This window comes from Vipera berus (assembly GCF_964194415.1).
Source record: "Vipera berus genome assembly, chromosome: 2".
NCBI lineage: Eukaryota > Metazoa > Chordata > Lepidosauria > Squamata > Viperidae > Vipera > Vipera berus.
Genome location: NC_138203.1, coordinates 175,070,642 through 175,094,658, shown reverse-complemented (window position 1 = coordinate 175,094,658; position 24,017 = coordinate 175,070,642). Strand labels below are relative to the sequence as shown.

The following is a 24,017-nucleotide window of genomic DNA, read 5'->3' as shown; positions in this document are numbered from 1 at the left end:
GGATGCTTTCCAACATATTTCAAACGGGAACATTCCAACTGTCAGTTCTTTAACTTTATCTTTTCTAAAGAAGGTCATAATGCCCAAATATTGTCACAGTACACATCAAATTGTCTTGAAATGGTGGAGGAAAGGAAAATAGAAAATCAATTATAGCATAATCATTTTTTGAAACTACGGTTTAAAAAGTGTATTTCCCATTTTCCCATAACACACAATTTTCAGAATAGAATAGAATAGAATAGAATAGAATAGAATAGAATAGAATAGAATAGAATAGAATAGAATAGAATAGAATAGAATAGAATAGAATAGAATAGAATAGGAATAGAATAGGAATAGAGCTGGAAGGGACATTGGAGGTCTTCTAGTCCAGCCCCCTGCTCAAGCAGGAGAACCTATACATCTCAGACAGGTGAATGTCTAGTCTCTTAAAAATCTCCAGTGATGGAATGCCCACGATTTCTGGGGGTAAGCTGTTCCACTGGAACAGAAAAGAAGTAACTTTCTCCAAATCTTCTTTTTCTACTAGTAGGGAAGGTAAATCTTCCTCAAGCTAATCTTAATGCAGAGTGAATATATGGACACATTCATATAATTTTCTTGGTAACAATATGGAAGTTATTTGTAATTACCTTTTTCCTGTTTTTTGTTTTTTGGATTTCTTTTACCTTTGCCAACTAGCCTACAGTCCAGAAATGTGCTGATGATTTGGCATTCAAAAATTAGCAAGCTCCAACCCTTAGGTTGTTTTTTTTTAAAAAAAAAATTAGCTAAGTTTGCATGAACCTGCCACCTAGTGTCATATTATATAAAAGCTAGTGGCAAAATAAAGAAGGGTGACCCTGCTTTTTTGCAAGCTGATCTTGATTAGAAAGCCAATATTGTTATAGTATTGGTCTTTCCCCAAGTTTCCCTATGTTCAAGTTTATTCACAACCACAGAAGCTCACTGGATGACTTTGGGCCAGTCACTCTCTTATTTCAATCTACCTCAAATGGTTTCATAATAGGGGAAAAAAGAATACTATGTACATTACCTTGGAATCCTCTATGAAATATGGGATATAAAGTTTATGTAAAATAAATAAGGAGCAAAAATTATTTTTTATATATGATTCTTCTAAATGAATAGTATAGGAAACCAACGGATGGAATGTCTGACTTCTGGTTTGTTTTATTAACAAAAGCAATATTAATGTGGATTACCGGCTTCATATTGCTGTATTGTTTTATCAAATATATTTTCAATGGATTTGCAATAATTTCTGTAAATCTAAAGCAATATATAAATGGACGTGCAAAACATTCCAATATGCCTTGGCACTTAATATAAATTGTGTATATTTAAAAAATGACTTGGAAGACACTTCTGGTGAGCTCATGGCATCTTAAAGACATCTCTGCCAAAGCAGGATAGTGTTTATGGAAGACATCAGTGGCTGGATCCTGGATCCAGGGTGATGAAATCTCTCCGGAAAAAGGAGAGATTGTGAGATCACCCACATGTATCCTGAACAGCTGATCCTTCTGATTAAACTGCAAGAACTGAGGTTTTTCAATTGGTCTGTGACTTGAGCAACTGGGAATCAAGGGAATATTCCACCTAAGCTCAGAGTTGTGGCACAGCTCAATTGAGCCCCATTTCTTAATCACCTTTGGAGTTATTTTTTACTGCTTTTGAAATAATAAGAACCTTCAGAACAATGTTTTTATTGCATTCACTGGGTGAGTCTCCTCCTTTGTGAAATATATATTTAAATGCAAATTTAAGGATTTAGAAAAATATTAATTTTTGGAATAAACAGCCAAAAAGTGTTTAGAGTGTTGATTTTGGAATGTTCCAAATTTGCCTAAAGAGCCAGATGGATTTGAAATAAGAATATGAAATTAATCATAAGAAGTTTTCCCAAGGGAAACTGTAGTTGCTTTGGTTTGGAAAACATGATAATCTAGGACTTTGAATGTTGGACACTAGAGGGAAATAGAGGAAATTAAAGATGACAATAAATGAAGAATTTCAGATTTGACACACTAGAATAGAATGAAGCAAAATACTTTAACAGTGGATCTTTTATGGAGACTTGTGAACAATAGACTCGGACATTAATTTTAAAAATATCTAATATCATAGATGAATGGCATGAATATGTTCTTTCAAAAGAAGAACAAGCTATACCAAATAAGATTGAGACTGATTTTAATATGCATTTAAACATACAAGAATGACATGGAAAAGTATGGAGGATGTACCAAATATACAAATGAAACAAGATGATGTCTTGATACTTGAAAAAGAGAGACAAGTATTATTTGGATAACTTTTCTTTTACTGGATTTATAAAAATCTGTTAAAATTTTGAAGGATATTCTGAGAGGAGACCAAGAGAAGATGAAAAGAAATCAAGCTTGAGAACACTATTTGAAGGGATTAAAAACCAAGATTTTAAAAATACAGAAAAGGAATACAGAATTGGCTTATTTGATCAAGGTTGTAATATCTCTGATAGCCTTTAATGGGACTTTTGCTGTAATTGCTGTAATTATAGGAGATCCAAAGACTTTTAACAATTTTCAAACCATATGTGACCCTAGATTATATGTTCATAAACTGTGAAGGTAGATCTATTTTCTACATAATTTTTAGAAAACCATATTTTAATATAGTCCCATTATATAGTACAGCTAAGTTGTAACTTCTGAGCATTTTTACCAGTGTAAAGCCTGTCCAAAAAATTAAGCATTATTACATGTAGTTGTAAAGCATTATTAAAATAATTTATAAATCCTTGTGGGCAGGGAAAAAGCCACGAGTTAAACTTAAGATTATGCAGGATACTCGTGAGAGAGGTGGCCTTAAAATGCCTAATTTTAAATTATATTATGAAGCTGCTGCACTAGTAGGAATAAGTGATTGGATTAATTTGACACAATCGAGGTTATTAAATCTTGAGGGCCATGATCTGTTGTTTGGCTGGCATGCATATTTGTTGTATGATAAGAAGGTAGATACTGTGTTTAGGATGCATATTTTAAGACAGGCATTGCTGAGAGTTTGGAAGAAGTATAGACATAAGTTAAGCAGCAAGATACCATTGTGGGCAATCCCAAAACACGCAATAGAAAATATACATGCTGGTTTCAAACATGATGAGACTACTTACAAGGAAATTTTAAGTTTGGAAAGGAATATTTGGTGCTTGAAATCATATAGTTTCTTGCGAGAAGAGAAGGTTGTTCAGACTTGGTTTCAATATATTCAGTTACAGGCCAGGTGGAAAGAAGACCAAAAAAATGGATTTGCAACGACTGATGAAAATTTGATAAAGCAAATTAGAAATCAAGGACCAGCACATATTAAACGGATATATCTTGCATTGATAGAGATCGATTCAGAAACAGAGCTTGTTAAGGATTGTATGATAAAATGGGCCCAAAACATTCAGGAAGTTATTACAATGGACACGTGGGAAAAGATCTGGGTGAGGAATGTAAAATTCACTCAAGCTCAAAGTTTAAGAGAGAACTTTTACAAAATGTTTTATAGATGGCATCTAGATCCTAAAAAGCTTGCAAGTATGTATCCGAATTATCAGCCTAAATGTTGGAGGTGTGGTGATGAAGAGGCAACATATTTTCACATATGGTGGACATGTAAAAAGGTCAAGGCTTTTTGGATAAAAGTCTGGTGGAATATGCAGAAGATTTTTAAACGGAGGATAAAGTTTTGTCCGCAATTTTTTTTGTTGGGAATAATTGTTGACGCTACAGTTGTGGACTCTAAGTTGATGTTGAATTTAGTTACGGCAGCAAGACTTTTGATAGGTCAATATTGGAAGAAAGAGGAACTGCCGACTATACAAGAGTGGATTTTAAAGGTTTCCGACTTGGCAGAGATGGCGAAGATTTCGGCCTATTTGAAAGATTACTCGCAAGAACATTATATTATGGAATGGAGAAAATGGATTGAGTTTATCCAGAATAAGTATAGGGTCAAGAAGTTTTATCTAGCATTTGAATAAGTCTTCTTTCGTTTTCTTTTTTCTTTTTTTATTTTGTCTTCTATATATATTTAATAATGCTAAGTTTTGTTTGATCCTATATAAGTTAGAGAGTGATGGATTTTAGAATTTATAGTTGTTAGTATATGGTTGTTTATGATTGCTTTTTTATATATATATACCTTGTATTTAGCTCTGGGAAGTCCGGGGGGGGAGGGGGGTTGGGGGGAGGTGGGGGGGGGAGGAGGGAGGGGGGGAGGGGGGGGAAGGGGGGAGGTAGGGAGGGGAGGAGGGAGGGGGAAGGGGGTTTCTTAAAGGAAAACTGTATTTTTAAAACTTTTCAATAAAAAAAAAATAATAATTTATAAATCCTTTTATTTGTAAGGCCATTTGACTTGTCACAACTCTGGTTGCAAACAACAATAAAAATGGAATACAAAAAATAATTAGCTAAAGAAAAAGCAAACAATACCATGGAGGAAACAATCCACTTCATGTATTTTTGTCACGATTTTGTTGTTAATTTGAAACAAACATCAGTGTGGAGGGAAGAAGAGTTAAGTCATTGAAGGTATTTAACAAATGTTGGCATGATGTCTCAAAACTATTAATTGTTCTGCATACCCTTAATACAAAGACAAATGCATTTCATTTGTATACTGGTCTATCTTTTATTGCAGTCTTAAATTATCCTATTTGGACACATTATGCAAGACCAAGCTCTCTAGAAATGGCTCTAATGCTGGAAAAGGAAAGAACTGGATGACCAGAAAAAATGGTCAGTTACAGTGGTAAGAGGTCTACTGTTAGAAGATCTGAAAAACCAAAATAGGAACAGATCATCATGGAGGAAATCATCATGGTGTTGATTGCTAAGAGTCAACACCAACTTTATATCATCATAATCACTTTATTATTATTACTATTATTACTACTATTACTATTTACAGTATTTTTTGACTCTTAACATAAAAAAGATCCTACTAAGACAGATGATTTGATAGAAATCCCTAATAACCTGGCTAATGCATCTCACTTTTTAGCAGAGTTATGAAAAATACTGTATTTAATTTGGGATAACTCATTGAATTTCCATGGTACTGAAATATCTGAATGTCATTTACATGTACACATTTTTTATAATAATAGTTCAGCACTGTAAGACTGCAGTCAGAACAGGATCGCTAGAAAGGGGGGAAAGGTATTGCTATGCTACAAGGATGCTCAAGTAAACAAACATTTGTGGGATGGGGAAGAGGAGATGAAGAATCAATCATACGTGAACTGACTATACTTAGTTGTCTCCAGAAGCCATGAAATGGTGGGAGTTAATCAGAAAATATTAAGAGAAATGACAAATGTTGAGGATTTAAGTTAGCTTTCTTAGACTCTCTATTAGTTATAACAAAGCTTAATATTGCAGCCATTATGGCTGGCAGTCTTGTCTCCCACTCTACCCTCCTATAGCTTAGGTGGAGACTAAGAAAACCTCATAGTATTCTTTCTTGGAAGCAAGAGTGACTCCAAATCACAATGCCTACAACTTCACTAAGAAAAAGAAACAAGTTGGGGGGGGGCTCTCTATTTCTACATATTTTGTTACTCAAATTGGCGACCACACTGATTTCCCCACCCTTCATTAAACATATAAATAGCATTTACATATAGACACACCAACCCTACACAACTGATGAATTTGCCATATTGTCAACTTTATTGGCAGGGACGGCAATAGAAAAATACTTTTGAGCAACTTTGTCCATGAAAAAATTCTGAAGGCTTACCCCTTCTTTATATAGTCCTCGACATAGGAACCAAAATGGAGACTGCTCATGATAGTTGTATGTCAATCAATTTTGCAATCTTTTTTGTGGTAGTCGTAAAGCAAATGTGGTGATCATTACACGAACCAATGGTTCACTATGAGCATAGATTTATGAAAATCAGAAGAAAGTACTGGTTTTCGGCAAAACCATCCTAAAACCTGATCACATAAATCTAGAATGCTGGAAATAGCCATAAATGCAGCTGTGCTGCCAAGCACCTGAAGTTCAGTCACATGACTGTGGAGGAAGCCTGGCTATCGGCACTTCAACCCCATTTTTGGGATCATAACTTGACCTGTTGCTATGTGGCTGATCGTAAGTAAAGGATTATATTTAATGAAGAAAATTACTACAGAGTTGGCACCATTAGTAAGCTTACTTCTTACCCTGAAGCAAATTCTCATACTGCAATTGTGTATATTGACTTAAGGGCTTACTTATTCATATTGCAAATGTATACGACTGCCCAATGGAACAAGTCTAGCCTTATTGATAATGGTACATTTTTTAAGAAGAAGTTTTATATTCTTCTCTATCAGCACAAGAAACTTACTTTGAGACCAGGACCGCAGCTGCATCACGAGACTTATCACTTACAACAAGGTATGACTAAAAGTAAGAACAGATTTGAGTTGAAATTTATTAAAATTGGTCATACAAAATAAATTATATGGAAAAAGTTTACTTAATGTGTATGTGCATATGCAAGCCAGGATGGATGAAAAGTTGAGAAATTTGAGAAGGATAATTTAAAAAAAACATTTTTATATAGAATGTTAAGTTAGCATATAAATAAAGTACCAAACAATCTGCAAAATTCAAAGATGTGGAGGATAGGCACTTGCAAACAAAACTGTCTTCAAAACTGCTTTAGGAACAGTTTCTTTTAATTGCCCCCTGAACTTTCTTTTTCAACATTTATATGCACAGAATCATAAAATGCTTATTTTTAAACAGTATACTTGTTTTAAACTCTGCAACATATTACAGTGTTAGTAGAGGTCATGAATTAGAAAATAAAGCATGCAACATCAAAACAAAGCCATGGTGGCTTTTAAAAGGACACAAACCTTCTTTATCAAAACTGATCCTATACATGAGATTCCCCCCAAATCATTTAGTAAACAATAAGCTTGAATGATTGTTTTAAGTTGTATAGTAAGATGCATAGAGTTATCCAGATCAAGCAGAAAGGAACTGTCTTTATGATTAAGTTACAATCACTTTTTTCAAGTGAAGAAACCATTGTAAAAATCATGATTTTATGCAACTATACCTACTTTTGCTACTGCCAGAATTCGATCCATTGTTGATACACGAGGGCATCCTTCTATGGAAGCAATATTTCCATCTAGCCGTACCAAATCAAATGGAATCAAACATGTTACAGATAACCACAACAGCAGCATGTAACGAGTCTCCCAGGTCTAACAAGGCAGAAAAAGAATCAGAGTAAAATACATAGTGAATATTCTCAGAAAACCTCCAGTGTACAGTGTAAAAACTATTTCTACTTGCAAAATTGAGATAGAAAATAGATAATAAATTAAGACAAATATGAGAAAAAATGAGACATATTTGGTTATGTTAGGATTTGGATTATGTTGAACTCAAAGGTAATATAAACATAAACACTAGAGTTATGGCAAAATACTTTGAATGCAAAACATTTCAATCTCAAAATGCGTTCTGATATCTGAAGTGCTCCTAGCACTTGGAATAGCTTGTTTCAAACTTGAAAAAAACTGTTTGTAGCTCAAAACATCTTGCATTTGACATATTTTGTTTATCTCTTGCAAAGACCCATTAGTAGACAAATTCTGAAACAGTTTTGCCAACCCATTAACTTTTACCAAGTTAATAGATAATATTCAAACTGCAACTCAGAAACAAAAAAGAATTGTGACCATGTATGTCTCTAAGAAGAATGAACCTAGCTAACTTGTTACCTAGTAACAAGTATTGAATGTAAACGTTGTTTGGGGGGATTGTGTCTCATCATCCTAATATTGTATTTGCCTTCTGGTAAGGTTGCGTCATCAAAAAGGCATCATAATATGCAAATAAAATAGGGTTTTATTCAAGCAATGTAAATGAAGGCAAAGATATGTTTATACTCTGATACATTAATTACACTAATACAAATCTTAACACTAGTTCTCTACAAAAAATGCAAAGAAAGTACATGGCAGGTACAAAGATAAGTACATAAAATATTTTAAGGATCAATATACAGAAAGGACAAAATATTCTTTAAAATCTTTATACACATGCAGTTATATAAAATGTCAAAATTCAGCCATTTCAATGACTGGGAGAAGAAGACAAGAAATTCTAAGACTAGCACCACAACTGAAAATATCTCTTGGCTACATAAATGAACATGCAAAAAACAGCTTATTTAAAGTAGTTATATTATTCGTTATCATCTCTGTAGTAATACCGACCGCAATAGCAAGACTTGGGAAATCTTTCAGCAGCCTGCTTTTAGTGTGGACAGTGACTGTTATAATGGGATGAGCTCATTCATAGTAGAGAGGACTTTAGGTAACAAAAACATACCTCGTATTCTTTTGGATTCTGAGCTACAAGCAAATCTAGAACCGGCTGTACGTCTGTTACTTCATGAGGAAATAGTCGCAAGAAGGTTTTATATCCTCGTACCTAGGTGAAGAAAAGGATTTCCAGTTTAATGATTCATCTCCATTTACGGAAATGTAAAAATAAATTTAATTAACTCAAGGAAGTTTCCAAGTTATGCATTTGCAATAGGCAAACAGTTAATGTTTATGTAATCAATACAATGATAAGTATCAATAATAGTAAAAAATATACTTACAATTACAATTCAATTACATATATATAAGGATCTAATAAAAAGGAGAGGGAGTAGTTACGCTCCGTGGAGCTTATTTAAGGACTACTAACTTTTCAATTACAAACTATGAAAGAGCCTAGTGCTCTCCATAAGCCACTGCAAAAAAACAGGGTTCCAAACCATTCGTTTGACCATAACTATATTATGTATGACTGTCCCTCTTTTATCTGATCTACGATAATATGGAAGTAAGGCCATATTACTAATATATTAAAAAATTAATTTTACCTTTGAAATAATGTAGAGAAACTGAAAGGCCAGATGAATTAGAAGAGGAGGAGAGGCTTCATGTCGGATAATATCTAGCAGCAAATTCAACATCCACTCTAGGGAAAACACAGGCAAATGGGTGAGGTGATAAGAGAAATGCTGGTTTGCAATTTTTTTTTCAACAATTGAAACACTATTTCTTCATTCACTCCTTGGCTTTTTGTCTCCCACTGAAGAACCTCAAAAATATGTATCAGAATGGATTACCTAATTTGTTTTCATGGAAAAAACATGTTACTATCTGACACAGTGGCTTTTTTCAAATATATGAAATGTCACAAAATAGAGGGAGAGATTGGACTTATTCCCCATTTCTCAGAATCAAGGGGCTGTAGGGAACAGATATCTACAGAAACCTTCTAGCTGTATGAATGTGAGCTGGTGGAATAAACTGCCAAATAAAGTAATGAGGTTTTTGTTGTTATTATTGTTTAGATTTTTTTGCTGGGGGGAGAGAGAGAGAGAATCTTTCCTATTTTCTTTCTGTCTTAATCTCTATTAATGATATGAAACTGGAAGTGTAACAATTTCTTTAAGTAAAGTTGCTTTCAGAGGCAAGTATATTCTAGGCAGAAAAGTCCTACACACTGGATTAGAAAGAATCTTCTACCACCCATTCTTGAGGGGAAAAAATCAGTATCATCCATGCTAATAAAAAAATGAGATTTTATCAAAAATTTATAGAATCTCAATATTTACCTAAATGAGCATCCAAAAGATGAGGCTGTTCCTGGTATTTATCCATTATAACTGAAAACAAACAAAAACATATTCAGTTATCAAGCAATTTTTTTAATGTGAAAGTGACATATCAGTGGTTTGGCTTTAAGAAAAGTTTTCGCTAAGATTTTGAACTCTAGTTAAGGAAGTCTGTCATGACTTTTTAAAGTGCAGGTAGTCCTTGACATACGACCACAATTGGTATCAAAACTTCCACTGCTAATCAAGGTGCTTGTTTAGTGAGTCCTGCCTAATTTTATGACTCTCTTTGGCTTGGCTGTTAAGTGAAACCACTGCAATAAGTGAAATAACATGGTCCTTAACCAAGTCCGGCTTCCCCCTTTGACTTTGTTTAAAGCCAGCTGGGAAGGTCACAGTGGTAATCGTGTGACCCCCGAGGATGCTGCAACTGTTGTAAATACATGCTAATTGGGAAGCATCTGAATTTTGATCCCATGACAGTAGGAATGTTGCAATGGTCCCAAGTGTGAGGACCAGTTCTAAGTCTCTTTTTCAGTGCTATTGTAACTTTCATTGGTTGTTAAATTAATGGTTGTAAGTTGAGGATTACCCGTGCAGCAAATTAGAAAACAGTACTAAGGGTTGGGAGATAATCTTTCATTTTAATTTCTATTGCTATTTTAGCTTTGTCCCTCCTTTTAATTTCTTATACATTAAGACTAAGACTTAAATTAAAATAATAATGAACTTGAATTACATTTACAGAATTATTTTTTTCCTTTTGAATTTGTTATGTTTTACAATAAATTATTTTTATAATATTCAATAATGTTCAATCTTTATGTTTATTGTATGTCACTTAAATAAAGCATGCCACTTGAATAAAGTACACTTGATAAAAAAATAAGCAATGTAAACATTGCTACATTTCATTTCATTTCATTTCATTTTATTAAATTTATACGCCGCCCTTCTCCCTGAGGACTCAGGGCGGCTCACAACAATAAAAATTAAAAAACATAGAGTAAAAAATTTAAAAGAGAATTAAACAATAAATACAAAATTACAAAACAATTTAACCCAGTAAAAGCCTAATTAAAAATCATAGTCAGTCCAGGCCCGCTTGTTGCAACAACCACGTCTTCAGGTCACAGCGGAAGGACAGAAGGTCAGGGGCCGTCCGCAGCTCCAGAGGCAACTCATTCCAGAGGGTTGGCGCGCCCACAGAGAAGGCTTTCCCCCTGGGGGTCGCCGGCCGGCATTGCCTGGCCGACGGAACCCTGAGGAGGCCGACTCTGTGGGAGCGAACCGGGCGATGGGAGGTTGACAATGGCAGCAGGTGGTCTTGCAAGTACCCTGGGCCTAAGCCATGCAGGGCTTTAAAGGTTATTACCAGCATCTTGAATCGCACTCAGAGGGTAACCGGAAGCCAATGCAGCTCGCGCAGGAGTGGTGTAACATGGGAGTACCAAGATACTCCCATAAGCACTCGCGCGGCCGCATTTTGCACCAGTTGAAGCCTCCGGGTGCTCTTCAAGGGCAGCCCCATGTAAAGAGCATTGAAGTAATCCAGGCAAGAAGTGACGAGGGCATGGGTAACCGTGCATAGGGCATCTCGGTCCAAAAAGGGGCGCAACTGGCGCACTAGGCGAACCTGTGCGAAGGACCCCCTGGTCACGGCCGTTAGATGAGCTTCCAAATTAAGCTGTGAATCCAGGAGGACACCCAAGTTGCGAACCCTTTCTGAGGGGGGCAATACCTCCCCCCCATCAAAAGAGATGGAACTTGTTGGACAATACGAGATGCCGGTATCCACAGCCACTCGGTCTTGGAGGGGTTAAGCCTGAGCCTGTTCCTTCCCATCCAGACCCTCACCGCCTCCAGGCACCGGGACATCACGTCAAGGGCATCACTGGGTTACCTCGGTGTGAAGATGAACAACTGGGTATCATCTGCATATTTATTTATTTTATTTATTTATTTATTCAATTTATATACCACCCTTCTCCCGTAGGACTCAGGGCGGTTCACAAGGTTTTTTTTTTAAAAAAAAGATACAACAATTACAAAACTTAAAATCAATTAAAAAGAATTACCGTATATACTTGAGTATAAGCCGACTCGAATATAAGCAGAGACCCCTAATTTTACCCCCAAAAATGGAAAAAGTTAGTGACTCGAGTATAAGCCGAGGCTGGGAAATGCAGCAGCTCACCTTATGCTCCTCTCCAGAGATCTTCCCTCAGCAGCGGCCGGCAAAGTAGCTCGCACGCGAAACAAGCCTGGCAGAGGAGCCGGAGCGGCGAGCAGAGGCGCCCGGCCCAGATCCTGCAAGGCCCGGCCGAGACGCGCCCCCAGCAGCGGAGCTGCTCCGGCTCCTCTGCCGGGCTTGTTTTGCATGTGAGCTACTTTGCCTGACGCTGCTGGGGTCGTGTCTCGGCCGGGGCCTTGCAGGATCCGGCCCGGGCGCCTCTGCTCGCCCTCAGCAGCACCTGGCCCAGAATCACATGCGAAACAAGCCCGGCAGAGGAGCCGGAGTGGCGAGCAGAGGCGCCCGGCCCAGATCCTGCAAGGCCCGGCCGAGACGCGCCCGCAGCAGCGGAGCTGCTCCGGCTCCTCTGCCGGGCTTGTTTTGCATGTGAGCTACTTTGCCTGACGCTGAGAAGACCCGCTTGGGCACTCGGGTTGGTGTCAGTCTCCGCAGGCCCTTCTCGTTTCCAGGAACGTCAAGCGCGCTTGGCTCCCCACCCCCACGGCAGGGCAGGGCAGGGCAGAGACTTGCTCGCCCTTCTGACGGCCCTGAAGAGAAACGAAGGGCTTGCAAACTCCCCGCGAGAAGCTGGGCGAAGCGCGCGGCTGGGTGAGTGTGTGCCTGCGCGCGTATTTACGAAAGAAACGCTCCGAGAGTTCTTCTTTCTCCGCCCCCTTGGGGGGAACTCTAGCGACTGCTGTAGCCGCGCTTCTCTTCTCGGCTCCGAAAATAGGGATTTCTACTCTCTCTCTCTCCCCTCCCCACCCCGCATTCTCCTGCCTCTTCGATTGCGACAATAAAAGGGCGAAGGGTACGCTGGTTTCTTCCTCCTTCCTCCCCCCTCCCCTCCCCTCCCCGATTGTCAGGTGTGGCTTCGACTTTAGTTTTTGCCTACGGTGCTAGGGAGTTGCCAGTGGTGGGATCGTTTTCGGAGTTGCGTGCTTGGCCCAGAGGTGCAAACAAAATGTTTGGAAAAAGGGGGGTGAGGTGGGGTGGGGTGGAGGAAGCAGTTTGCGAAGCAGCCGAAATGGGGGTATATAGAGGATGGGAGGTTCCCACCGAGAGAGCCAGCAGAGTTGTTGTCGAAGCGCGTCACACGCCTTTCCAACCACCAGAGAAGGGAGGAATAAGAAACACACACACACACACACACACACACCAGGAAATCGAGAGCGCAGCCTTAAGTTAAAGGTGGCGGACGGGCCCGAGAAAAAAGGCTGCAAAACTCCAATCTTTTAAAGCGTGCGGTGTTGTTGTGGTTTTTTTTCCTCCCCCCGAAAGTGAACGGCAGCTTTCCGTACTAGTGTATTTGTACTGCCGCGAGTGACAACTGACAAAGCTTGCCGGTGTGATCTTGATTTTGGAACTGATGAAGTCTGTTAACTAATTGATTGGCACTCCGGTCGCTCATCGCCGTGAAACTAGACCTAAATACACTAGTACGGAAAGCTGCCGTTCACTTTCGGGGGGAGGAAAAAAAAACACAACAACACCGCACGCTTTAAAAGATTGGAGTTTTGCAGCCTTTTTTCTCGGGCCCGTCCGCCACCTTTAACTTAAGGCTGCGCTCTCGATTTCCTGGTGTGTGTGTGTGTGTGTGTGTGTGTGTGTGTGTTTCTTTCTTATTCCTCCCTTCTCTGGTGGTTGGAAAGGCGTGTGACGCGCTTCGACAACAACTCTGCTGGCTCTCTCAGTGGGAACCTCCCATCCTCTATATACCCCCATTTCGGCTGCTTCGCAAACTGCTTCCTCCACCCCACCCCACCCCACCTCACCCCCCTTTTTCCAAACATTTTGTTTGCACCTCTGGGCCAAGCACGCAACTCCGAAAACGATCCCACCACTGGCAACTCCCTAGCACCGTAGGCAAAAAAGTCGAAGCCACACCTGACAATCGGGGAGGGGAGGGGAGGAAGGAGGAAGAAACCAGCGCACCCTTCGCCCTTTTATTGTCGCAATCGAAGAGGCAGGAGAATGCGGGGTGGGGAGGGGAGAGAGAGAGAGAGTAGAAATCCATTTTCGGAGCCGAGAAGAGAAGCGCGGCTACAGCAGTCGCTAGAGTTCCCCCCAAGGGGGCGGAGAAAGAAGAACTCTCGGAGCGTTTCTTTCGTAAATACGCGCGCAGGCACACACTCGCCCAGCCGCGCGCTTCGCCCAGCTTCTCGCGGGGAGTTTGCAAGCCCTTCGTTTCTCTTCAGGGCCGTCAGAAGGGCGAGCAAGTCTCTGCCCTGCCCTGCCGTGGGGGTGGGGAGCCAAGCGCGCTTGACGTTCCTGGAAACGAGAAGGGCCTGCGGAGACTGACACCAACCCAAGTGCCCAAGCGGGTCTTCTCAGCGTCAGGCAAAGTAGCTCACATGCAAAACAAGCCCGGCAGAGGAGCCGGAGCAGCTCCGCTGCTGGGGGCGCGTCTCGGCCAGGCCTTGCAGGATCTGGGCCGGGCGCCTCTGCTCGCCGCTCCGGCTCCTCTGCCGGGCTTGTTTCGCATGTGATTCCGGGCCAGGTGCTGCTGAGGGCGAGCAGAGGCGCCCGGGCGACCCCAGCAGCGTCAGGCAAAGTAGCTCGGCCGCGCGCAAGTCCTCGGTAAGTTCTTTTTTTTTTGTTCACTGGAGTATAAGCCGAAGTGGATTTTTCAGCCCAAAAAGTGGGCTGAAAAATTCGGCTTATACTCAAGTATATACGGTATATAAACCTTGCAATAAAACCCCAGTTAAAAAACAGTTAAAATCCCAATTAATATGCTCAGACCAGGCCAGAGAGCTCAAAGAGCCAGGTCTTCAGGTCCCGGCGGAATGAGTAAAGGTCAGGGGCAGTCCTAAGCTCTACAGGCAGCTGATTCCAGAGGGCAGGCACACCCCAAGAGAAGGCCCTCCCCCTGGGTATTGTCCGCCGGCAATCTTTTACCGGCGGTACCCTGAGAAGACCCTCCCTGTGGGAGCACACAGGACGAAGGGAGCTTGATGCCGGCAGCAGGTGTTCCCTCAGATATCCCAGTGATACCTCACCCCAAAGCCACGGATGATCTCACCCAGCGGCTTCATATAGATGTTAAACGGGAGGGGGGAAAGAACCGACCCCTGAGGCACCCCACAAGTGAGGGCCTCGGGGTAGATCTCTGTCCCCCTGCCAATACAAACTGCGGGCGGCCTGAGAGGTAGGAGGAGAACCACCGTAAAACAGTGCCTCCCACTCCTAACCCCTCGAGCTGTCGCAGCAGGATACCATGGTCAATTGTATCAAAAGCCGCTGAGAGGTCAAGTAGGACCAGGACAGAGGAACAGCCCCTGTCCCGGGCCCGCCAGAGATCATCCACCAGTGTGACCAGTGTGATATTGTTTAAATGTGTTATAAACAGCATCCTAATAATCAAAGATTACACATTTTATATTTAAAAAAATGAAAACGAATGAACTCAAATTAATGATCTGTATCTTAGTGAGACCTTTTATTCTGGATCTTTTTATGGTACATGTTAGAAAATGAAGGGGATCAAGAAGGTTATATATACACGACCTTTGGGATTTGTTGCAAAGACTGGATAGCTAGATCATACTAGGATATTTCATTTTTCCCCCTCCTTTTAAGTTCAAGGTCCCAAAGTTTCCAAAGCTGTTCCAGTAAACACAGAATGGGAAAAGGATGGCCTGGAGAGCACTGAGAGCCTTTTCCTCCATCCTCTACAATCCAACAAAATCAGTATGACAGTGCAGTTTCTCACCTATTTTTGGTGAAGACAGAATTAAACAGCTGTGTTCAGCCACCAGCAAGTTTAACCCAATATTAACATTAAAAAATAACTCCGTACTTTCCCCAAAGTGGAGAAAACAGGCCAAAGATTTTAGCCCTTTCCCTAACACACTTTATTCCACTTAAATGACCAGTGAATATATATTTGCACCAATGAATACCATTCTTAAATGACAAAGATCATAGTTACTATTATAAAAATGTGCTAATGGGTTACTTTGTACAGAATTATATCCATCGATTCGTAGTCAGTGCACTTTCACTGCATCACGTTACATTAACAACAGGAGGCAAGTACTGGATGACCACTTCCTTTTGGAATTTGTCAGACATACTGCCTGCCTCCTGGTACTCAGTGAAACTGCAAACACTACATCGGATATACACTGAATAAAAATAGAGAAATCCCCCCCGCAAGGGGCAGTGGAAATAATATACAGGGTCATTATATAATATCTGTATTTCTCTACTCCAAATGCTTAAGGGAAATTAGATTGTATGTACTACTGTAGCAACTACTGTAATGTGACAAGTCCTCACTAGATGGCAATCCAAGATAAACAATTGAATAACAATACTGGATAAGCAAGCTAAACAAAATATGCTTTTAACCCTCATATACAATGTATTTGGGTTAGGGTACCAGGTTAGAAACTCACAGAAGACTATGAGTTCTAGTCCCATGTTAGCCATGAAAGCCAGTTTGGACCAGTCACTTTTTCAGCCCAATTCACTTTACAGGGTTGCTGTTGTGGAGGAAAGGAGAAAGGTGTGTTGGATATGTTTGCTGCTTTTAGTTATTTGTCAAAATAATAAAGGCGGGGAAGAAATAAATAAATAAATTTAATTAATTAATTAATATGGCTACCCAACTTGCAAACTGCAAATCTGGGTTGCTAACACAAGATTAAAAACAAAAATAAAACCACCAGCATAAAATCAACACAGAACAATATAACTGAAGGCCACCCTACAATCATAATTAAAGAACTATATGAAAGGTAACCAAAATTTGGTTTATTTTCAAAGCAGCGTAACAATAAAAATGAGCATTACAACTTTTTACAATTGAGAGTACAGCTTCCTGATGAGTTCCAAGTCAGAGCTTGTTAAAATTCATAATATCCAAATTAATATCCAAATTAAGCAAATTAATCCTCTAAACTAAATGTAATTAAACCACTAACCACAACTTAATAAATTAAATTAATAAATAAATTAATAAACTGTAAAAAAAACCCTTACTCTGGGTACTTTTATACACAGTATATATCTATTAGAAGGATTAATTTCAATAGTACTAACTCAGACAAAAGTAAGTTAAATGCACAAAAAAAGAGAAGATGCAAACAGTACATCTGGTTCTATGGCTGTTGAAATTTATATTAGGTTTCCTAAAACAGCCTTAAAATAGCAAAGAATTGGTGAAATCTAAAACACTGGCTTATTTCTAAATCATATTTATCACCTGTAGGAATATGACCAGGATAGAAATCTTCCAATTAAATTAATGATGTATTAGATTGACTTTTTTTAACATCACTTACTAAAATATTTACAGGTAGTGCTTACTTACAGACTGAAAATGGGATTGACAACTCCATCACAAGGCGACATGTTTGTAAAGTGAAACATCATGTGTCAATGCCTGACTTATGACATCAGTTCCAGCTGCGGTCATTAAGGGAATCACTCATAAACATTAAGTGCAGCGTTACATGACTGTGGCTTCCAACTTCCTGCCAATTGTCCCACTAACTTGGCTTATCAGACACTGGTTTCTGATGTAAATGGTGAACAAATAACCATGGGATGCTGTAACTGTACAAAATGTGTACTGGTTGCTAAGGTCCTAAATCGCTATCATATGACTGCAGGGAAGCTGCAATGGCCATAAGTTCAAAGACCAGTTATAAATTTCCTTTTTCAGCACTGTCATAACTTTGAACAGTGGCTGAATGAGCATTTGTTAGGCAAAGTCTACTTGTATTATTAGTATGATTTACTATGATACCATAAAGATTATAAAGTAACAAAGTTAGCATAAAAGCAAAAGCTAACATCTCCAATATTGTTCTGTTAATGGAATAGATTTTATAGAGCAGGGCTTTCCTACTTTCCTAGTTTCTCCACAGCCCCTCACTCAATCACTCTCAATGTTTCAATGTCAATGTATCAATGTCTCTTCCTATAGGATCCAACAATTTTCAGAATAATTTAGGATACCATTGTGGGACTACATATTTAATAAACTAGGATCTTAAATGTTACCTTTATTATTAAAACTCTTGGCAGTCCATTAATTTTAATCAACCTCACTAGCTATTAAATGCAATCATTTAAGAATACTTTTGCAAATAATTATCTAGCAGACACCTAATAAAGGAACATCAGAAACATTAAGGCTAAGCCCATGGAGGTTTCCTGTAAAAAATACTGGTGGATTCATTTCCATATAAATGATACATAGACTTGAATCTAAAGAAAGAAAATGCAAGAAGCTTTCAGCACCAAAATCTTTTCCGGAAATTATTCTCCACATAGACGCAAAATAGCATACAATACAGTAACAATCTTGTAGCTATCAGAAATCATCTGCATTATTGCTTTGTTTCAAACATTAAAATAATTCACTCTTCAAAAACAAATAAGTTTGCTATTAATAAAACAGAAGCAAATAGTATAGGTAGAAAGCCATGCTACATTATCTCTCTCTCTCTCTCTCTCTCTCTCTCTCTCTCTCTCTCTCTCTCTCTCTCTCTCTCTCACACACACACACACACACACACACACACACACACACACACACTATCTCCCTCATACAGCCACTCTGGTCAATGTACAAATAGACAAAAACATAAAAGCTATATATAAATATAATAAAAACAGTTAAAAACAAGAATAAAATAATTAAAATTAAAAAGGAGAGGAAGGGACTTCAGAACAGTGCGCTCCTCTGTGAATTCCAACTGAGTCATTACCCTTCCTAATGAAAATAAAATAGAATAGAGCTGGAAGGCACCTTGGAGATCTTCTAGTCCAGCCCCCTGCTCAAGCAAGAGGACCTATACCATCTTAGACAAGTGACTGTCTAGCCTTTTCTTAAAAATCTCCAGTGATGGAGCACCCACAATTTCTGGAGGCAAGCTGTTCCACTGGTTAACTGTCCTCACTGTCAGGAAGTTTCTCCTTAATTCCAGGTTGCTTCTCTCTTTCATCAGTTTCCAACCATTGTTTCTTGTGGGAATCACATCAGCCCTTTTCCAATCCCCAGTGCTCCAGGATTTATGAAAGATGTGGTATAATGGGTTTCATATAACATCTGCCAGCTTCTTCAGAACTCTGGGATGTAATCTGTCAGGCCCCGGTGATTTATATTCATCAAGATTGAATAGGTGTTCTCTTACCATTTTCTTCCTTACTTTAATTTTTGTTTCTACTTTCTCTTTTGTAGTGGTTTTTTAGGTATGTTGGGCTAGTTTCTTTTTGTGTGAAGACTGATGCAAAGTATGAGTTAAGCAGCTTTGCTTTCTCCCTGTCGCCTGTTATTTCCTTGCCATCTTCTCTCTTTAGTGGACCTACAGTTTCCTTGACTTTTTTCTTTTTGTCAATATGTTGGAAGAAACTTTTTTTATTATTGTTGATTTCTGTTGCAAGTCTTTGTTCGTTCTGAGCCTTTGCTTTCCTGACTTCATCTTTGCATGTTCTGGCTGTCTGCTGATAATCAGCCTTAGTTATGTGTCCCTCTTTCCATTTTTTGTATTTGTCCTTTTTGTCTTTCAGTTTGACAGAGAGATCTTTGTGCAGCCATGTTGGTTTCTTCTTGAATTTCTTGTTTTTCTTTTTTAGCAGTATTGTGCTGGTCTGGGCTTTTATTATCACATTTTGCAGTTTCCTACACTTCTTGGGTTGTTTTCCCCATTAGGATTTTCATCCATGGGATCTTTCCTAGGTTCTCTCTGAGTTTGTTCAAATTAAAATGGAAGAATTCATTTTAGTAGAAAAAGTTACCAGGCTGAGGCTAAGAGAATTTTATATTCACATTTAAATTCTACTTTATTGATGATCTGGAAAAAATACTTAGGATTACAGTCCTACTTAGCTAGTAAATAAAGGGAGATGAATAGTCTTAAATGATTACTATGTTTGCACTTGGCAAACAATGGAAATAACATTTCCAATTATTTATACAAATAGCACACACACAAATATCTCTAATAAAGATTCTGACCAAGATTGATTTTTAATTGTCCCTATGTTTTTACCTTTTTTTAAAAAAATATCTCATACCTTTAAATTTTTCAAGAACTTTTTCTCGTGGTGTCAGATCTTCATATACCAATCTAAGATGATTAATTAACTCCCGAATTTCTTGACTCTCTGCAAAACTTTCAAGTATGTTTCCTTTCGCGATGACATCAGGCTCCAAGCATTTGTTGTCCTCTTGATCGTGTCCCTCATTGTTCATCTCATTTAAAACCATTTCCTTTCTGATAAATTATTTTCTAGCAAAATGAAAGCAAATTAACATTAAAAGTTAGAGTTAAAACTATTCATTTGTTTCACAATAACAATCCATAACAGAAGCACAGGTAATTCTTATGATCACAATTGGAACTAGACTTTCTGTTATAAAGCAAGATGGTTGTTAAGTGAATTGTGCCCAATTTTACCACCTTTTTTGCCATAGTCATTAACTGAATCAATGTGGTTAAGTGAATCACAAAGTCATTAAGCAAATCCATTTTCCCCCATTAGATCTCACTCCATTTTAGAGAGGTCTAAGACTTTTTGATCCGAACTGGACTATGACTATTCTATCTTCAAAATAAAGACAATTAACAGTAGCATACAAAGAAATGTTATTTCTATTAAAATATGTGACAATTTTCCCTCCCATCTCCTTTCCTAAACATAAATAAATAAATTTCAGAGACACTTTAACTATGAGGAAGGATATATGTTTTGTATGCAGAGGGTCCAGCTTTAATCCATAAGGCAGACTTAGGAAAGGGTCATAAAACAAAAGATTAAGAACATCCACAGCAAATAATTGGAGCTTTAATGAAGTATGAGAACTTTTTCTTGGTTTTCCTATAATATACCACTCAAAAAATTAACAGGAATTAAAAATGGATATTGACGTAATTAAGATCCACTGAAATTCATAAGTAGTAAAGACCATTATAAATTAAATAATTTATTTTGAGAAAAAAAATGGAATGTCCCCCAAAAGGAATGGAAATCAGATAAATTATAATGCATCTTCTATTAAATTATTTAAAATGTGAAATTAAGTTTATCCAGTAAAAGGAAAGATGAGACAGACTGAAGGAATGGGCCATGAATATATTGTAACAGGCTCAGAAAGCTACTGATGCTGTTTATTTATTTGTTGCACTGTGTCAAATGATCCTGGGTGGCTCTGCAATATAAAAGCACAATAAGATATAAATAATGCAAAGTGTATCTGTGTACACCAATATATCAATGGCATTTTGGTTATGTCATTTATATATTAGAAATGGGCTATATTTTTGCAGACAAATATATTTGGGTCTTTTTCAATTTATAATAGCCTTCCATCTCACAATAGTAACTCTGGGTGACTCATGATGTTTAAAATCAACACAATAACTTAATATAAAATGTAAACAACAATCAAGAAGCTGTTGTGTGATTTGTATGGTTCATGCTTATAGAAAAACTTAAAAATCAGTACTTAATACTCTTTCTTCCACTAGTGGACTTCATGCACACTTTTTTTAAATGACTGGATTCAGTTGAGACAAAATCAAATTCATAACTCTGAACTGTATTTTTGAGAATATATCTCTTTAAAAATTTATTGCTCTATGTATTTTTTCTACATGGTATGCCAAATTTCCTTATTCCTCACATTAATCAAGGAACACAAATTATATTTACAGTCTTTAATTATATACCTCTTCAGCCCCAAGCTACATTTTGTACAATAAACTTTATTCAAGTATATCTTTAGAATAAAAAGGTCAATCTTAATCACAAAGGTTAAATGCAATGTGTGGGCTGAGACTGCAGGCACAGACACAGAAGTACTGGTGCAAGCAGTACAATATATATGTCCACAAATACACGAAATCTTTTCACTAGGTGTCTTGGGGTCAGTCATTCACTTTCGGGTCCCACAAACTCACAATATGAAAAGAAGGAGCACTATGTATATCACCTCCAGCTACTGAAGGGAGCAGCAGGATATAAATCTAACAAATAAGTCTTCAAAAAGTTTACTGAATAAACCATATCACTCATCTCTTTCTTTCTTTGGTCCCTTGATTTTCCTTTCACAATCCTTTCCATATTTTATTTATAGTAACTGATGTTTAGGTTGCCTTAGTTTGAATAGGGTCCAATCTAGTCAATACGTATTTGCAATAATTTCGATGAACCTAAGTGAGCACCAATTCCTTCCAATGGATATTCTTGCCTGGTTTTTCAGCATCACCCATGAAAAGCTGCCTAAAAAAAAAAATCCTAGCTGTTGGCTATCATTTGCCAGAATGGAATCTGCATAAAGCCTGAAGGAGGCATCTTCCTTCATCCTCAACCTGCAGAAATTGGACGGCTCTGAAAACCGGTTTGCTCTGCAAAGAAAATATAGTGGTAGAAAAATCCTGAGCTGTGAGCAATTGCAGCAGGCCTGCAGGTTTTAAATACCACTCAATACACCGAACAATCTTTCCTATCATGCCGACGTTTCCAAGGGCTGGGCGTTACCATTTTACTGCGGTAGTAGGACCAATATTCAAGAATAAAACTAAAGCACTTAGACCCAATTCCCCCGACTTTATTTGTTCTCGCCACGCCTTGCCACAGACTTAAATGTATTTCCTAAGGAAGAGGCGGTGGAATAGGATGGTTGGGACACCCAGCATCCTGCTTTTAGGGAATTCTCTCCCTGGGCCGACCGGGCCGCGTCTCTTCCCTCCGCGCCTCTGAATGACCGACAATCTCCCTCCAACCAGCCCGACTTTCCACTCCGCCTCTCGTAGAGGCTGGGAAAACCCGCTGTAACGGGGCCCTTCTTTCCGCCCCGCCGAAGCTTTCATTACCTTAACAACCAAGGAGGCTCGTCGTTGGCGCTTCCCAAGGCCAGGCCTCCGCTCTACGGCTCGCCGCGTGGGTCAGAAAAGCTGAAAACGTCAGGACTCGGCCTTCAGGAGGAGGGGGAGGAGCTTAGCGAAGGGGAGGGGGGGGGCGGAAAGAAAGGAGTGGGCAGGGCTGGTATCTCTCTTCTCCAGCGGTTGGAGCAGGGGTCTTCAAACTTGGCCCTTTTATGACTTGTGGACTTCAACTCCCAGAATTCCTCAGCCAGCTTTGCTGGCTGAGGAATTCTGGGAGTTGAAGTCCACAAGTCATAAAAGGGCCAAGTTTGAAGACCCCTGGGTTGGAGCTTCTCACGTTTCCCTCCCCCCCCCACCACCACCCAGTTTTCTTTTAATCCCGCAGTAACGAAGCTGCTGTTTGCTACGGGCCAGGTCGGGAGCTACACCAATTTCTCATCAAGTGCATTTTATAGAAAAAGCTACAGCCTCAGCGCCAGTAAAGGTTAAAACAAGGAAGGGGACGGCGTGGCTTCAACCATCAGTAAGCAAATCCAGACAAGGAAGGGCGGAGAATAGTTACTCTTCCAGAGAAAGAATTCAGGATGGTACACTCATGGGTGTATTGTGCATTTTTGTCTTTTGGAAAGGATGTTATATTGTTTTGTCTATTATAGAATTTGCCCAGGGGACAGGATGGGAAAGGAAAGGAAGGGATCTAAAAATAGGGGGGGGGGGATTCCCTTCTCACATACCTAAGTCTGCCTTTGAGAGGTACCTTATAAATTGGCTGGGTCACAGTCATAAGTGAATTTAGGTACAGAATAAGAACATACTCTTATTCAATTATTCAATGGCTTGGGTCCGGACTAACTAAGGGAACACCTGCTGCCAGCATCATCTTCCCATCGTCCTGTGCGCTCCCACAGGGAGGGCCTTCTCAGGGTACCGCCGCTTAATGAATGCCGGCGGGTTATTCCCAGGGGAAGGGCGTTCTCTGTGGGTGCGCCTGCCCTATGGAACCAACTACCTACGGAACTTAGGACTGCCCCCGACCTTCGCTCATTTCGCCGGGACCTGAAAACTTGGCTCTTCGAGCTGTTTGGCCCAGACTGAGGGGTTTTTAATTTTAATTGGGTTTTAGATTTACTTTTGGGGCTTGAATTTAATTAATTGATTTTAATTTTTGTATTTCATAGTTTTAATTGCTTTGTAAACTGCCCTGAGTCCTACGGGAATAGGGCAGTATACAAATTCAATAAATAAATAAATAATAAATTAAAGA

The 24,017-nt window shown here is 39.1% G+C and overlaps 1 protein-coding gene across 2 annotated transcripts in view; it reads right to left on the bottom strand.

Moving 5' to 3' along the window:
* TBCD (tubulin folding cofactor D) overlaps window positions 1-22,844 on the bottom strand; it is a 176,856-nt gene extending 154,012 nt beyond the window's left edge. For both annotated transcript variants that reach the window (XM_081320970.1, XM_081320971.1), the window contains exons 1-7: window positions 22,742-22,844; window positions 19,941-20,155; window positions 9,674-9,724; window positions 8,933-9,030; window positions 8,389-8,490; window positions 7,107-7,253; window positions 6,380-6,435 (exon numbers count right to left, since the gene is read on the bottom strand). In XM_081320970.1, the coding sequence (XP_081177096.1) occupies window positions 6,380-6,435; window positions 7,107-7,253; window positions 8,389-8,490; window positions 8,933-9,030; window positions 9,674-9,724; window positions 19,941-20,133 (647 nt within the window). In that variant the 5' untranslated portion in view covers window positions 20,134-20,155; window positions 22,742-22,844. The remainder of the gene's footprint in view (window positions 1-6,379; window positions 6,436-7,106; window positions 7,254-8,388; window positions 8,491-8,932; window positions 9,031-9,673; window positions 9,725-19,940; window positions 20,156-22,741) is intronic.
* Between the last annotated feature and the right edge of the window lie 1,173 nt (window positions 22,845-24,017).